We start from the raw sequence: 13,622 nt of genomic DNA on the forward strand, positions 1-13,622 counted from the left end.
TCAGGCTAATTCACATTTATAGCACCTCCAAGTGTCAGATTATTTGGAAAGAGAAGGAAGGGATGGATTAAAAAGCCATTTTTATGATGGAAAGAACATCCTGTTTGATTTATACTTCAATCAATAAGCAGTAGCTTTGCTTATTCCTCTTTATGCTTTTTCAGAAGTTGTTGTGGGGGAGGAACCAAACAGACAACAAAGAGGTTTAAAAAATATCAAACCACTTAGAGCGAGGTACCCATTCTAACAGGGCACCAGGGAGGTAGGGGAGATGGAGATGGATGGTAGGCTTTCAGGGAAAAGCAGTCTGAGGCGAACTCTCAAGCCAGTTTATTTTAAGGATTCATAAATTAAAGCAAAATAGTTTAGAGCTAATAGGTAGTTTTATACTTGATAATGTAGAAAAAGGCAAAGTTAAGTGATGACTCAAGTAACTGGAAATTTCGTCACTAGTACTATTTTAAGAAAGCAATAATTACGTGAAAAAATGTTTTGTATAAGCTAATTAGTATATTTTGAGAAAGCCAGCTGGAAAAAGCCTCATGGTTAGAAAGTATAATCATAACCAAAGCACCAGTGTTCAGGAATTACAGTGATCAGAACTGTGGTGTTCAGTAATTGCTGACAAACATCTTCACTTCAGGAGGGGGACAACCCAGTTTCCATAGCGTTGGCTTTGCAAACATAAGCTTCTTATCTACAGGTATGTCAGGCTGAGAGGAGATGGGGTAAAGAAAGCAGGAGCCATCCCAGGAACCCATCTCAGGAAAATAACCTGTGCAGCTGCCTCAGTGAAGCCACAGAGGGCCTTTGAGGCTGTGGAAATGGCCTCTCCAAATTCGGGCAGGTTTCCATTCTTGGCATTTTGGGAGATGCCAGTCATGGCCTCACCCAGCACCTGAGGAACAGAGGACATCGGGGGAGTCAGAGAGTTCCTCAGAGAAGCAGGGCAGCATCCGATTAGCTCCATCCTCCTGCCCTCTCCCCTCAAGTTCCTGGCTGTGCTTACCTTTGAGTTCTCCATTACACTGTCCAGGCAACCAAAGTAGGACATGTCATTGACAGGCTGGACTGGGTTCTCCAGGAGTTCCCGGACCGTCTGTGTAGGGGGAGGGCAAAGTGAGATCCAAGACACCTTCCCTCAGACCCCAGACCAGAACACTTCCCTCAGCCTCAATGCCATTAGCCTGCCATGTGCCGACCTCCAATTCCCGCAGGGCGTTATCACACTCTTTCTGGCCAGGTGCCTGCTGGGTGCACATAGTGATGAGCTGATTGATGCTGTCAGTCACTGCCCTGAGAGGGATAGAAAGTTGAGTGAATAGGTCATCATTTCTGTGTCCTATATAACTATTTATCTTTTTGCCTATAACCACTCCTAAGCCAGGAAGTGCTCATGAACTGCCTGCTCCCCAGTCTCTCTCATACGTTCCAGGGCTGGGCTTCTTTGCTCCTACTTACCTGGCAGCTGTAGTCAGCTGACTCTTGAGGTTGGGGGCAGCAGGGTCCGTGGACAGGGCCTTGGCAGCCAGAAGAAGTTTGCTTGAAGACATGGAGATGCCCTTCAAGTTGGACACAACTTGGGCCTGGTCCTCCTGGCTCTGTTGAAGGTGACAAGGTCAATGCATTGTCCCGTCCTTTCTTAACTGTCTCTAAAAGGGATCTTCTTTCCCAGACACTCAAGTACTGCTAGAGACTGGGGAAGGAAGGGAGCCAGGAGCAAGTCAGGACTGGTCACCCAGCTGCCTCCTATCTAACCCTCAGTGGGGACCATGCAACCAGACCCTTTCCCTCTTCATACCGGAGCCTGGCCTGCCATCTCCACACCAGCTTCCAGGAAGGTGCTGAAGTCCTGTCCAAATCGGCCTGAGGCTCGAGCCAGGTCCTGAGGGGTTCCCCGAGAGGCCTGCACCAGTTCTGTGGCTGCCTGATTCAGCCCAGCAGCAGCTTCATTCAACCGGCTTTGAGCTTCTTGAAATGTCCCAGTGCTAGGAGGAAGCTGCAGGGTGAGAATGGAGAATGACACAGGGAGAAGTTTGTTAAAGAAGGTCTGAGAAGGTGAGCACATAACCTGGGAGTAACAGGGGGACTGATCTGGGAAGTCAGGGTCGAAGGACAACTGAGAGCAAGGAAGGAAAGGCTTGGCATTCGTTGACACCTATGATCCCCCATCCCCTACTGTCCTCCTACCGAGTCACTCAGGAGTCGCTTGCTGGCATCGCCAACTGCTCTCAGGGCATTATCCACATCACGCTGGCCAGGGAGGCAGCTGACACAGCGGTTCAGAGCCTGGGTCACTGCTTTAGCCACCTGGGGTGAGAAAGGAGACAGGGTTGCCCAAGTGTAAAGAATTTGAGAGATCGCCTCCATTCATGTGACATGGGAGATGACTAGCTCTACTACCTCTGGAAGTGAAAAAAGAAAGGGGGCATTATAGGTGAACAGGCTGAGGTTAGGGTATCAAGTTACAGTAATTAAACTTCCCCAAACTTGGTGTTCAGCTTGGCCCATGACTGAACCCAACTGAGATACTTCTACAAGACCGAGAGAACACAAGTGTGGAATCCAGAGAGGGGCTCTCGAGAGCAGACCCAAGAAGACATCGCTCTGCCAGTGTGGTTGAGGCTCAGCAGCTCTGGCCTCAATCAGGGCAGACCTTATGAAGGAACCTGGGGGAGAGGGAGGGAGTGGCCCTTTCCCAATACCTGACCTGGGCAAGCCGCTGCTGGCTCTCAGGGTCCCCTGGATGACCAGCTGCCTTTTTCGCCTCTTCAATGAGGCTGCTGGCCTTGTCTAGCACATCGCTGGCTGTGTCAAGCACAATGGCCTGTACTGTGGGATCTGATGTCAGTGCAGCAACTCCTCTAGCGGCCTGGGCCAGTGACCGCAGCCCACCTGCCACATCTCGAGCTGCAATACCTGGGGAGATGAGGAGAAAGGAGGGAAGGAAAGTTGCCTTCATTACCAGGCCCTGATTCCAGTGGTTTCCTCTGTCAGTCCCATCCCTCATCCAGCTCCCATCTCCCTACCTCTCCCACAATGTGCTCCATGCCTGGCTCTCTGCCCACATACCTGCATAATTTTCATTGCCCTGGGCGACCTCTCCCAGTAGCTTGGCGATGGCAGAGCTCACAGCTTTGGTGCTGTTGCCCAGGTCCTGGGCACACTTCTCCATCTAATGATGAAGGGATAAGGAACTGGGCTTGAGGAGGTGAGGAGAAGGAACCTGAGGAAGTACTTGGGGAGAGGTGGCAGTTTAAATAAAGGTTTTGGCCCAGGTGCAGTGGCTAACACCTATAATCCCAACAGTTTGGGAGACTGAGACAGGTGGATCACCTGAGGCCAGGAGTTCAAGAACAGCCTGGGCAACATGGGGAAACTCCATCTCTTCTAAATATTAGCCAGGTGTGGTGGTGCATGCCTGTAATCCCAGATTCTTAGGAAGCTGAGGCAGGAGAACGGCTTAAACCCAGGAGGCAGAGGTTGCAGTGAGTTATCATGCCATTGCACTCCAGCCTGGGCAACAGAGCAGGACTCCATCTCAAAATGAAGAAAGAAATAAACGAAAGAAAAAGAATAGAAAAGAAAAAAGGAAGGAAGGGAGGGAGGAAAAGGAAGGGAGGAAAGGAAGGGAAGGAAGTGAGGGAGGGACAGAGGAAGGAAGGAAGGGAAGAAGGAAGGGAGGAAGGAAGGGAGGACAAAAAGTGAGAAGGAAAGAGAAAAAAAGGAAAGAAAGAGGAAGCAAGGAAGGAAGGACGAGAGGGAGAGAGGGAGAGAGGGAGGGATGAAAGGTTTTGAGCTGCTCTGGGGCACAGAGGGGAAAGAAGACTTTTAAGATTTGGGTAAGAATGAGGTCTTAAGCATACTTACTGTCTCCCCTGGTAAGGGTTTAAGTTTGCCATCTCGAGCTGCTGCCTTCACTTCCTGCAGGTCTTTCTCTAGATTCTGTACCGCACTCAATGCAGAATCCATCTCCAAAGGTCCACATGCTTCCTGAGCCTGTGATAAGAAAGGGGTTTTGGGTGTAGAAGGTCCTGCCTGCTGTGTCTCACCAATGCCTCTGATTACCCAATTATCCCCATCTCGAGTTATTCTGCACAGATTTCCTCTCATCACAGGACTCCACCCTCATTTTCCAAAGCCAGCGGCAACTTCCATACCTTCTGGGCAGCCGTACGGAGTTCAGCCAGCGCAGTACCCAGGTTCTTGGCACACTGACTCAGCTGCATGGCAGAAGCCTGGTCCTGAATTGTCGGCACTGAGGCCTTTGCAGCTGCCACCATCTTCCCACCTGGCTGTTGGGGAATAGGCAGACAGATGAAGAGTGTCTCATCCTCCCTCTGGGCTTGGGTACAAGGAGTGATGATGGTCAGGATGTAGGGAACACTGGGGCTTGGTATTGGGAAAGAAGTTGTTGGCAGAGATTCCAACTGTGGGAGATGGAGGAGTCTTTGAAAGGTGGTAGGGTCAGAGAAGTGGGGAGAGGTTGCCTTGCCTGCAGGAAGCTCTGGCTGGCAGCAATGAGGGCAAGCTGAGCACTGGGGCTGTCAGGCTGGGCTTGGCTTCCTCGGACACCCTGTACCAGCAGCGGAATCTGCTCTGCCACCGCCTGTAGGTGAAAATGTCATGAGAGATGCACAAGTCTCCTTCTTCCCACTCTCACTTCCACGTGCTTCCTAGAGTCTTACCTTGCAGCTCTGCAACAGCAGGGGCTGGGGGCCGGCAGAGGCCTTGGGGGTAGAGGCTGCGTGCTGGGCTGCAGCGATGGTCTGTGTAGCTGAGGCTGCAGCCTGCTTGGCTGCGTGCTGTGAAGACACAGTAGTCAGACCAAGTCCATGGATTCCCATGCCCAGTCTCTGGCCTACCTTGCCCAGGCTATGCCCCAAGGAAATATTAACAGATTCTCTGCACCTCCCTTCCAGTTCATTCCTCCCACAACACCACACTCTCTTTTGCTCCTGGTGAATCTCCCATCCTCACCTCTAGGCGCTGCACCAGCTTTTTCTTGATGGCATTCTGTGCGGCTGCATTGGTGGCCATGCGCAGACCCTCAGCTGCCTCCCGCAGCCGCTGCTGCTGCTCCTCACTGTCGGGGTGGGCAGCTGCTCCCTGTGGAAGGGGTGGAAAGACAGTCATCACCCAACTCCCCTGTGGATCCTAAAGAAGCTCTTCTCTCACTCCTCTAGACTCAGTTTAAAATTCACATATTTTCTTGAAGTCATCTCTAACTGGCCCCACTGAAAGGCAATCACCTTTGAGAGGAGCTGCCTCATGAAAGTCAATGGGAAGCTTCAGGGGGCTAGGATTCCCACTGGATGCTGAAATCCTTTCTTAAGATGGGATTATTTTGTCTTCCCCTCCTTGGGGACTACCACACATGAGTGAGGTGAGTAGAGCTCCTGGGCAAAGGAGGACTCATCTCAGAAATACCAAAGCAGGGGACCTGCTTACTCCTGCCAACTGAAAAGCCCCAGAGCCCAGGAATCGTTTGGGCTTCCTTCTGATGGTTCTCTGCTTCCTGGTGTCTCACTGTCCTACTGCCTTGTCTTTCTCTGTACTGCTGGCAGCAGAGGCCCCAGAGACTGAATTCCTATGTGTATTCACAGGGAAGACCAGAAAGGAGAGGAATCCCAGGCAGGGTAGCAGCAAAGAAGGTAAAAATAGGAATCATGTCGTCAATTGCATTCTCTGTCCAATTTTGTAAATTAAAAAAAAAAAAAAAAAAAAGAAATCACACACCTTGGACTTAAAAGAAAAAGGATAAGGTTGACTTCGACAGAGGTATGGGAGAGACTTATTAAAGGACACAAAATTATAGCTAGATAGGAATAAGTTCTAGCATTCTACACCACTGTAGGATGACTCTAGTTAAGAATGTTACGTATTTCCGAATAGCTACAAGGATACTGAATGTTCCCAACACAAAGAAATGATAAATATTTGGATAAATGATGAATATATTAATTACTCTGACCTGATTACTACATATGTATTGAAACATCACTGTATACCTTATGAATACGTAAAATTATGTCAATTAAAAAAATCACTTTAGGCCTGGCACGATGGCTCACGCCTGTAATCCCAGCACTTTGGGAGGCTAAGATGAGAGGATCACTTGAGTGCAAGTGTTTGAGACCAGCCTGGGCAACACAATGAGAACTGCTCCCCAAAAAAATAAAAATTAAAAAATTAAAAAATATATTTTTAAAAGTACAAAACAGTATTCTGGGAGTTACACTGGCTGGAAGCCTGAGCCATGGCTCACCTGTAGCCTTGGGGCTCATTAATTTCCTGAGTGCTCCTATATTTGTCCGCTTGCATGTTCTACTTTTCCTGGGTCTTCCCCATCAGATGAGGGTGATCATTTGGACCTCTCTACTTCTCTACAGGGCCCAGTCTGGGGGTATACACAGAAGTCTTTGTACCTTGGCAGCCTCTACCATCTTGGCTGTGGCATCAGCTAGGATCTTGGCCGCGCTTAAGAGCTTGCGGGAGTTCTCCAGGTCACTCTCCCCCTCAGCATCGGCCTTGATGGCATTGACCAGGTCAGATGTGGCTTGGGCCAGGATGCGGGCCTGTCGCACCATCTCCCCTGAAAGCGTAGGACACAGTCAGGCGAGGAAGCCAGAGACACTGAAAAGGTGTCAGTGGTGGGCACAAAGGTGGGGAAAAGTGGTGTAGACAAGGTAGATGGGGGCTTTAGGGACAGAAAAGAGACTGGCAAAAGCTCTTGTGTGATTTCTTTGGAGCTATTTTTTTTTCTGAGTTTAGGATTTTGGAGAATAGATTCTCCAGTGGGTTCTTATGGGAGGAGGACAGTCTCTAATGGGTATTTTCAGCAAGTAGCCCTGAGAAGATGAGACACTCTCTGCGAAAACTTTTGGGGTCAGGGCTACAATGGGAAAGGCTATACCACTTTCATGCCACTTTCCATATATTTTTGTGTATACTTTGGTATATTCTTTAAATGCTTGAGGGAAGGTAGAGGACTTATTCCTTTTACAGAAGGGGAAGCAGAGGGTTCAGAGAGCTTAAATGACAAGTCTCTGGTTCTATGGCTGGCAAGACCACACACCATGCTGATTTCCTTGGGGTGAAGTGGTTGGGTCCGCAAGGGGGTAATGTCTGGAGGGCTTACGGAACCTTGGTGAGGTTTTTTGTTTTCCTGGGGGTGGGTGTCTTACCAGCATCACCCATGGAGCTAAAGATGTTCTCAGTGACTGTAAGGATGGTGTCAGTGGCCTGGTCATAACGGCCAGCAGGCCCAGCCCCTGTGGCATGGGCCTTCACATGCTGTAGCAGCTCATTCAGGGCCTGGGTGACAGCTGTGGCTGCTGCTCCTACCCCTCGCAACAGCTGCCCATCCTCTGTAGCTGCCTGGGAGGCAGACACACAGCCTTCCACGGCTTTGGCTACCAGTCGTCCAGCCTCCACCAGTTGCTCTTGGCAGACAGGTGAGCTGATTGTAGGTGCCACCACCTGTGAGTAAAGTGAACGTCAGAGATGTAGGCAAGGAAAGGAGGTAGAGTGTGCTGCTCATTAACAGTAACTGGGATGGGTGAGGAGGCCTCCAGAGCCAAAGAAATGTATTGAGAGGCTCACCCCTCAGCACAGACTAGGGCAACCTTTGGGGCTCACCTTAGTACAAGCCACTAGTTGGGAAGTGGACAGGGCACACTGTGTTGCTGCAGCGATAACCTGGGTCTGGAGCCCTGAGTCCTCTGTCCGTTGGGCCACACTCTTGGCCTTGAGGACAAGGGCAGCTGCAGCACTTGCCACAGCTTTGGCGAGCTGCATTAGCACATCCTGTGAGAAAACAGCAGTTAGCATGACGTGAGATTGGGCTTGGGATTCAGACACTTTTCAGAGGCATAAGCTGCTTCATTATTCCCATTGATCCAATCAGAGAAGAGTGTACGCAGAAGCAACCAGAACCTACTCCGAGCCACTGCCCTGAGCACCCAGCAGGACAGACCCCCCACCAAGGAAGAAACCCACACCGAGAGAAATACAGCCTACACCAAATGGAGACACACATGAGGCGAATACACTCGATGATGATGGGGAGAGGAAGGGGTAGCGCTGTTACAGTGGGATGAGGAAAGGAGGTCTCTCCTAGGATCCTTCCACCCCTAGCTTCTTTACACCACTTCTTGATCTTGGATCAGAAGTGGACATCCTGGAGTCTTGGGAACAAGCCCCTGTACTGCCCTACCTGATCCCATTTCCCAAAGCCTGCCTTTGCCAGGCCTCCTCATCTCCCACCAAGTGCTGGTCCCCCAAGAGGCTGAGGAAGAGGTACAGAAACGAGTGTATGCGGCTCAGAGAGGACAGAGCTGGGAAGGCCCAGGCCAGAGGCCGTTACCGTAGGGGAATCGGGGGGAGATCGAACCCCAGCCCCTCTGGGTGCACATATCTGCATGGGAAATCCAGGGTGAAAAGTCAGCTGAGGAAATTGGCATGGAGTGGGAAAGGGGGACAGCTAGAGGAACACTATCCTCAGGGTGGCATGGTCTACGGCATTGTGGGGTGTCCTCAAGTTGGAGCAAGGGCTGTGTATGGGGAAGAGAGGGAAACAATCACAGGGGCTAAGCTAAAGAACACTATTAATGAGGGCCAAGAGTAAACCAGCAGGTTAAGTTTGGATTCAGGGGTTCTGAATTCTAACCCCTAAAAGACAGATCAGAAGTTGCCAGTATCATCCCCTGGAAACAGAGGTTTGGATTGGATTTCAGGGGTCAATTAATGGAAGCCAGGACTAGGAACTGGATTTAGGAACAGAAGTTACTTCCTAGAAGCTGGGGTTCTGGGGGGTTGGGTAAGTCACCAACCTGGAAGTGGGGGTCAGTATCACTTTCCCCAATTTGTTGCAACAGCTCCCCACTGGCCTGGCCCACGTTCCCAGCTGCTTGCAGCAGGTTCTGACGGGGCTGTGGAGAGTGAACACCAGTCAGAAGCTGCCCAATCCCTGCCCACATGCCTGTGGGTCTCACAGGCCCAGGGGACCCACGCTTCCATCCTGTGGCTTGGATTGCCCCTTCTCCTTGGGCTTGAACCCTGTCTCCACCCTAACCCAACGCTGTGGCCCCTGACCTCAGCACTGGCTGGTTGGGCACTGCGCAGCAGTTCTGACACTGCCCCCGCAAGGCCTTTTGCTGCCTGCAACAGAGGCCGGCCACTGCCACCTTCATCCTCTAGCAGGGCGGCCAGCAGCTTCACCCCACGGGACATCTCCGTCAGGTTGGAGGAGATTGTGGTGACTGCACAGCCCACTGCGGTATAGTCTGTCTCAGCAGGGTCCCCTAAGGGAAAAGGAAGAAGAGGAACATTAGAGACAGGGCAGGCCAGACGATGGGCTGGGGAGGGAGCACCGTCACACCCAGTTAGTCACACACACAGTCTCTTCCATAATGAGTCAAGGCACAGTCACACATGAAGCCAGTCACATGCATGCCTGCGCATGCTAGCACCCCCTTGCCCCATCACACACCTGGAAGCTAGCATCTGGCCTACCTGCTGTCAGGTTCACCACAGACGCAGTACCAGCTGTGATGGCATCTACCTGGGAGTGGATCTCATGTTTTGATTCATCCATCTTATTCTTACGCCAGGCCTTAGAGGCCTGAAAGAGAGAGGAAAAGACCTCAAGATCTGCCCTGGTTTGGTTCACCTCATCCCTGTTCCTTGGGGTCCCAGCTTCAGTACCACTGGCCTCTCCTCCATCCCATACTCACAGCATCCTGGCCAAGAGGAGGCAGGGTGTCAAAGTCATCCAGGGTGGCCTGGGCAGCCTGCACAGCCTGCATGCTGGAGTTAATGGTTCCAGTGAGTGCCTGCTGGGCCGAAGTCTAAGACAAGTGGGGAGAAACAGGGACTGGAATGGATGTTTGGAGAAAAGAGAAAGTAAAAAGAGAACCAGGGGCTAGGGAGAGAAATACAAATAGGGACCCAGGAAAAGACTGCCTAACTCTTGGCTCAGGCTAGTTGAGGTTGAGAGAAGGGCCCTGGTACCGTGGTGGAAGTGGGACACTTACCAGAGGAGGCATGTGTCCTCGGTGCATCTGGCCACTGGTAATCTGCTGTTGGGCAGGGGGCATGCTGCCCACCTGGAAATTCTCAGGACCAGAGGCTCCAGAGCGCATGATGGCAGGCAGGGCCACAGAACCATGCTCTACTTTCCCCACCCGGTTGTACTGCTGCTGCAGGACTGTTGACCTGTAGAGGGAGGAACTACTGAGCTCACAGAGGACTCCTCAGCTCTACCCTTCCCACTGAGTTACACTACCTTTGCAGGTATGTGAGGTCTCATTACAGCCTGCAACTAGTTAAAGAACAATTGTAAGGACTCACCACCCCGCAAGAGTCCTTAGAGCCAGGCCTTGCCTTCTCTACCCCCGGGGGATGGGATCAACCCAACTCCCTTCGTACTTTTTGGGGGACACTGAGTCCTCCAGCATAGTAGACTCCTCGTCTCCCTCCAGCCCAAAGTGATCCTTGCTTTTTTTCTGTAGGAAGAAAAAAGGAACAAGAGTTAAGATAAAGAAGAGGGAAGTGGAGAAAAGGCAACCTCTTCTTTCTGCAACCAGCCATTTTGCAGAAGCTGAGTGTCCATTTCTTTTTTGTTTATTTGTTTGAGACGGAGTCTCACTGTCACCCAGGCTGGAGTGCAGTGGTGCAATTTTGGCTCACTGCAACCTCTGCCTCCTAGGTTCAAGCAACCTGAGTGCCCATTTCTAAAGGAGAGGGCAAGGGGAAATAAGAAGAAGGCCAGGGGAGGCAGTGCTCACCTTCTTCAGGATGATATCGATGTAGCCGGCAATGAGCTGTGCAATCTGCTCCCCTTCAGTTGTCTGTACTGAGTAGTAGCCATCTTGGTAATCCCCAAAATCCTAGAGTGACAAGGTGGGGGACTCAGCAGGAAAGCGCGAATCTATCCAGAATGGAAATGGCTAGGATAGGAGGCCCAAGGTTGAGCTGATGAGATGCCTTCCTGTGCCAACTTGGAGGATGCCCACCTTTCTTCAACCTCATATTTTCCTCCTTGGAGGGAAATTTTTTACTTCTGAGGAGTGGCCTCTACACTACACAGTTTAAAATACATATCATTTAGGAAGTCTCTTACTTTTACTCTCATGATAAAATTGGGAGGATGTAATATTTAGCATTAAATGGCCATACTTTAAGGTTAGCCCTAGTATCCAAAAGGGAAAATTCCTGTAATTTATGTCATTGGGGTACTTCATCAGTTCATATCAGTTTTCAATTCATAACCCTGTAATATAAAGTCAAAAATTTACTGCATATAGCTGCTGCTGAAATAGGGCAGTTATCACATTTTTCCTTTCACCACCCCTGCAAGAATTCCTGTGATCTCGGCTTGCTAATAAGAATTTTGTTCCGCTGATTTAAAAAAATAAGTTCATCATCTGTTTCATTTAAGCCTCACACTCCCCAGAGGAAGGTTCTCCATCTACTCTAAACTCTTTTTTTTTTTTCTGGAGTAATACTCACCCAAAGAGAAAGGAAAGACCTCTGCAGCTGCCCCTTTTCTGAAACTCCCAAAGCACTTTCTTGTTGGAGTCCCCAGACTCACCAGGGTGAAGCTTTTGGGAGAGGCAGCCCAGCGTTTGATGTTGGTGAGGTTCCATTCCTGGATCACTTCCTTAGTCTTCTCATCCACTCGCATCACACACTCCTTGGTGATGCCCAGAAGCCTGGGCACTAGCTTGTTCTTCCCTTTCATTTTTTCCTGTGAGGCAGAGGTTGGTGTTTTACAGGTCAGAGGTCAAATGAGAAGTGAATGAAACCATGGGGATGTTGAGGTGGTCTGGAGGGTTAATGGACAAGGGAAAATGCAGGGTAGGGAGGGAAGGGCTAATGACAGGCAGGTTTTCTTTTTTTTAAAAGTTTTATTTTTTTGAGATAGAGTATCATTCTGCCGCCAGGCTGGAGTGCAGTGGCCCAATCTCCGCTCACTGCAACCTCTGCTTCCTGGGTTCAAGCGATTCTCCTGCCTCAGCCTCCCAAGTAGCTGGGACTACAGGCGTGCACCACCACACCCAGCTAATTTTTGTATTTTTAGTAGAGACGGGGTTTCACCATGTTGGCCAGGATGGTCTCGATCTCTTGACCTCGTGATCCACCCACCTCGGCCTCCCATAGTGTTGGGATTACAGGCGTGAGCCACTGCGTCCGGCAACAGGCAGGTTTTCACAAGGTCAGAGCAAGGAAGAGAATGGGACTCTTAGGGAATGGTAGGAAATGTGACTAAAGGAAAGGTCAGAGACTTTCAGAGACAGAAAAGGGAAAGAGTGGGAAATAAGGAGGGCAGTGAAAAGGGTCCATAACCCACCTTCACCAGGAAGAAGGAGACACCGTAAGTCTTGAGAGAACGAGCTAATTTCACGTAGCGGACCTTGGCCTCAATCTCACTCATCTGCCCACAATTCTTGTGTGCCTGAGCATAAAATGGGGAAGAATTTAGCAAAGAGTTTAATATCACAGCTACAGAACTAAGGCTGGATGCTAACTATAATGAGAGAGAATTATGGGGTCACTAGAAAGGTTTAAGAGTGCAAGATATGAGAACGAGGGTAACAGGATCGGGGCTGAAAAGAGCTATGCAGAAGCGATGAGTCAAAGGATATAGTCAAGGAACTTGCAGACATTCTGGAGACATGAACAGAGAGTTTGGAAATAGAAAGGCAAAGAGAAGACCTTTTGGGCTGAGTATTCAGAGTGGGGATAACACCTTACACATGGACAAAGACTATACTCTTTCATAGTAATTTCAGATCTGCTACCTCATTTGATCCTCCTATCAGTCCTACACAGGGCAAGCAACGTTATCCCAAATTAGAGGTAAATAAAAGAATACAAGAATACTGAACTGAATTGCACAGCAAAAGCAGGGATGGAGCTGATACTAAAAGCCCAAGTTGTCTGCTTTCTTGGCAGAGGTAAGTTGGGATAACAGCCTGGTGGGTGAAAGCAGGGTTAGGGGAGATGGGGAGCAGGCGGGGGGCCATTTGGTCAGTAAGATTAAGCGGCAAAGCTCCGAGGTCATCCCAAATACTTTCCCCTACCCACATTCACCTGGAAGATCTTACGCTCTCCCTTCTGCTTCACATACTCCTTGGGCAGGAAGTCCTTCAGGCTACACCAAAAAAGGGAGGGTCAGCATGTGGTAGACAGCATCAGGGGACATGTGGGCCATGAACTGTTGGCCTAGGGGTATGACGAAATACCTAGGACAGTGTTATCTTTGGGGAGAAGGAAGACTCTGAGGGAATAGTCTAGATTATCTTCTGAAATAGAGGTGACTTATTATAAACTCTCTCTTTTTTTTTTCTGAGATGCAGTCTCACTCTGTTATCCAGGCTAGAGTCCAATGGCACAATCCTGGCTTACTGCAACCTCCACCTCCCAGGTTCAAGCAATTCACCTGCCTCAGCCTCCAGAGTAGCTGGGATTACAGGTACCTGCCACCACACCTGGCTAATTTTATTTTTAGTAAAGACGGGGTTTCAGCATGTTGGCCAGGCTGTTCTCAAACTCCTGACCTTGTCATCCACCTGCCTCAGCCTCCCAAAGTGCTGGGATTACAGGTATAAGCCACT

The 13,622-nt window shown here is 50.0% G+C and overlaps 1 protein-coding gene across 7 annotated transcripts in view; it reads right to left on the reverse strand.

Annotated features, from left to right (window-relative positions):
- TLN1 (talin 1) overlaps nt 1-13,622 on the reverse strand; it is a 35,285-nt gene that overhangs the window by 12,043 nt on the left and 9,620 nt on the right. For 5 of the 7 annotated variants that reach the window (XM_032239997.1, XM_032239992.1, XM_032239995.1 and 2 more), the window contains exons 8-34: nt 13,099-13,159; nt 12,356-12,460; nt 11,597-11,752; nt 10,791-10,892; nt 10,432-10,508; nt 10,038-10,218; nt 9,738-9,851; nt 9,517-9,625; nt 9,097-9,305; nt 8,835-8,933; nt 8,369-8,419; nt 7,642-7,809; nt 7,188-7,482; nt 6,429-6,595; nt 4,981-5,109; nt 4,689-4,805; nt 4,496-4,609; nt 4,161-4,295; nt 3,871-3,999; nt 3,073-3,175; nt 2,711-2,919; nt 2,191-2,310; nt 1,802-1,999; nt 1,462-1,601; nt 1,203-1,296; nt 1,010-1,099; nt 776-898 (exon numbers count right to left, since the gene is read on the reverse strand). In XM_032239997.1, coding sequence (XP_032095888.1) covers nt 776-898; nt 1,010-1,099; nt 1,203-1,296; nt 1,462-1,601; nt 1,802-1,999; nt 2,191-2,310; nt 2,711-2,919; nt 3,073-3,175; nt 3,871-3,999; nt 4,161-4,295; nt 4,496-4,609; nt 4,689-4,805; nt 4,981-5,109; nt 6,429-6,595; nt 7,188-7,482; nt 7,642-7,809; nt 8,369-8,419; nt 8,835-8,933; nt 9,097-9,305; nt 9,517-9,625; nt 9,738-9,851; nt 10,038-10,218; nt 10,432-10,508; nt 10,791-10,892; nt 11,597-11,752; nt 12,356-12,460; nt 13,099-13,159 — 3,595 coding nt within the window. The remainder of the gene's footprint in view (nt 1-775; nt 899-1,009; nt 1,100-1,202; nt 1,297-1,461; nt 1,602-1,801; nt 2,000-2,190; nt 2,311-2,710; nt 2,920-3,072; nt 3,176-3,870; nt 4,000-4,160; nt 4,296-4,495; nt 4,610-4,688; nt 4,806-4,980; nt 5,110-6,428; nt 6,596-7,187; nt 7,483-7,641; nt 7,810-8,368; nt 8,420-8,834; nt 8,934-9,096; nt 9,306-9,516; nt 9,626-9,737; nt 9,852-10,037; nt 10,219-10,431; nt 10,509-10,790; nt 10,893-11,596; nt 11,753-12,355; nt 12,461-13,098; nt 13,160-13,622) is intronic. The other 2 variants (XM_032239999.1, XM_032239998.1) reach the window with 1 other exon arrangement.

Source organism: Sapajus apella, unplaced genomic scaffold (genome assembly GCF_009761245.1).
Source record: "Sapajus apella isolate SASKATOON/1434 unplaced genomic scaffold, GSC_monkey_1.0 scaffold46, whole genome shotgun sequence".
Lineage (NCBI taxonomy): Eukaryota > Metazoa > Chordata > Mammalia > Primates > Cebidae > Sapajus > Sapajus apella.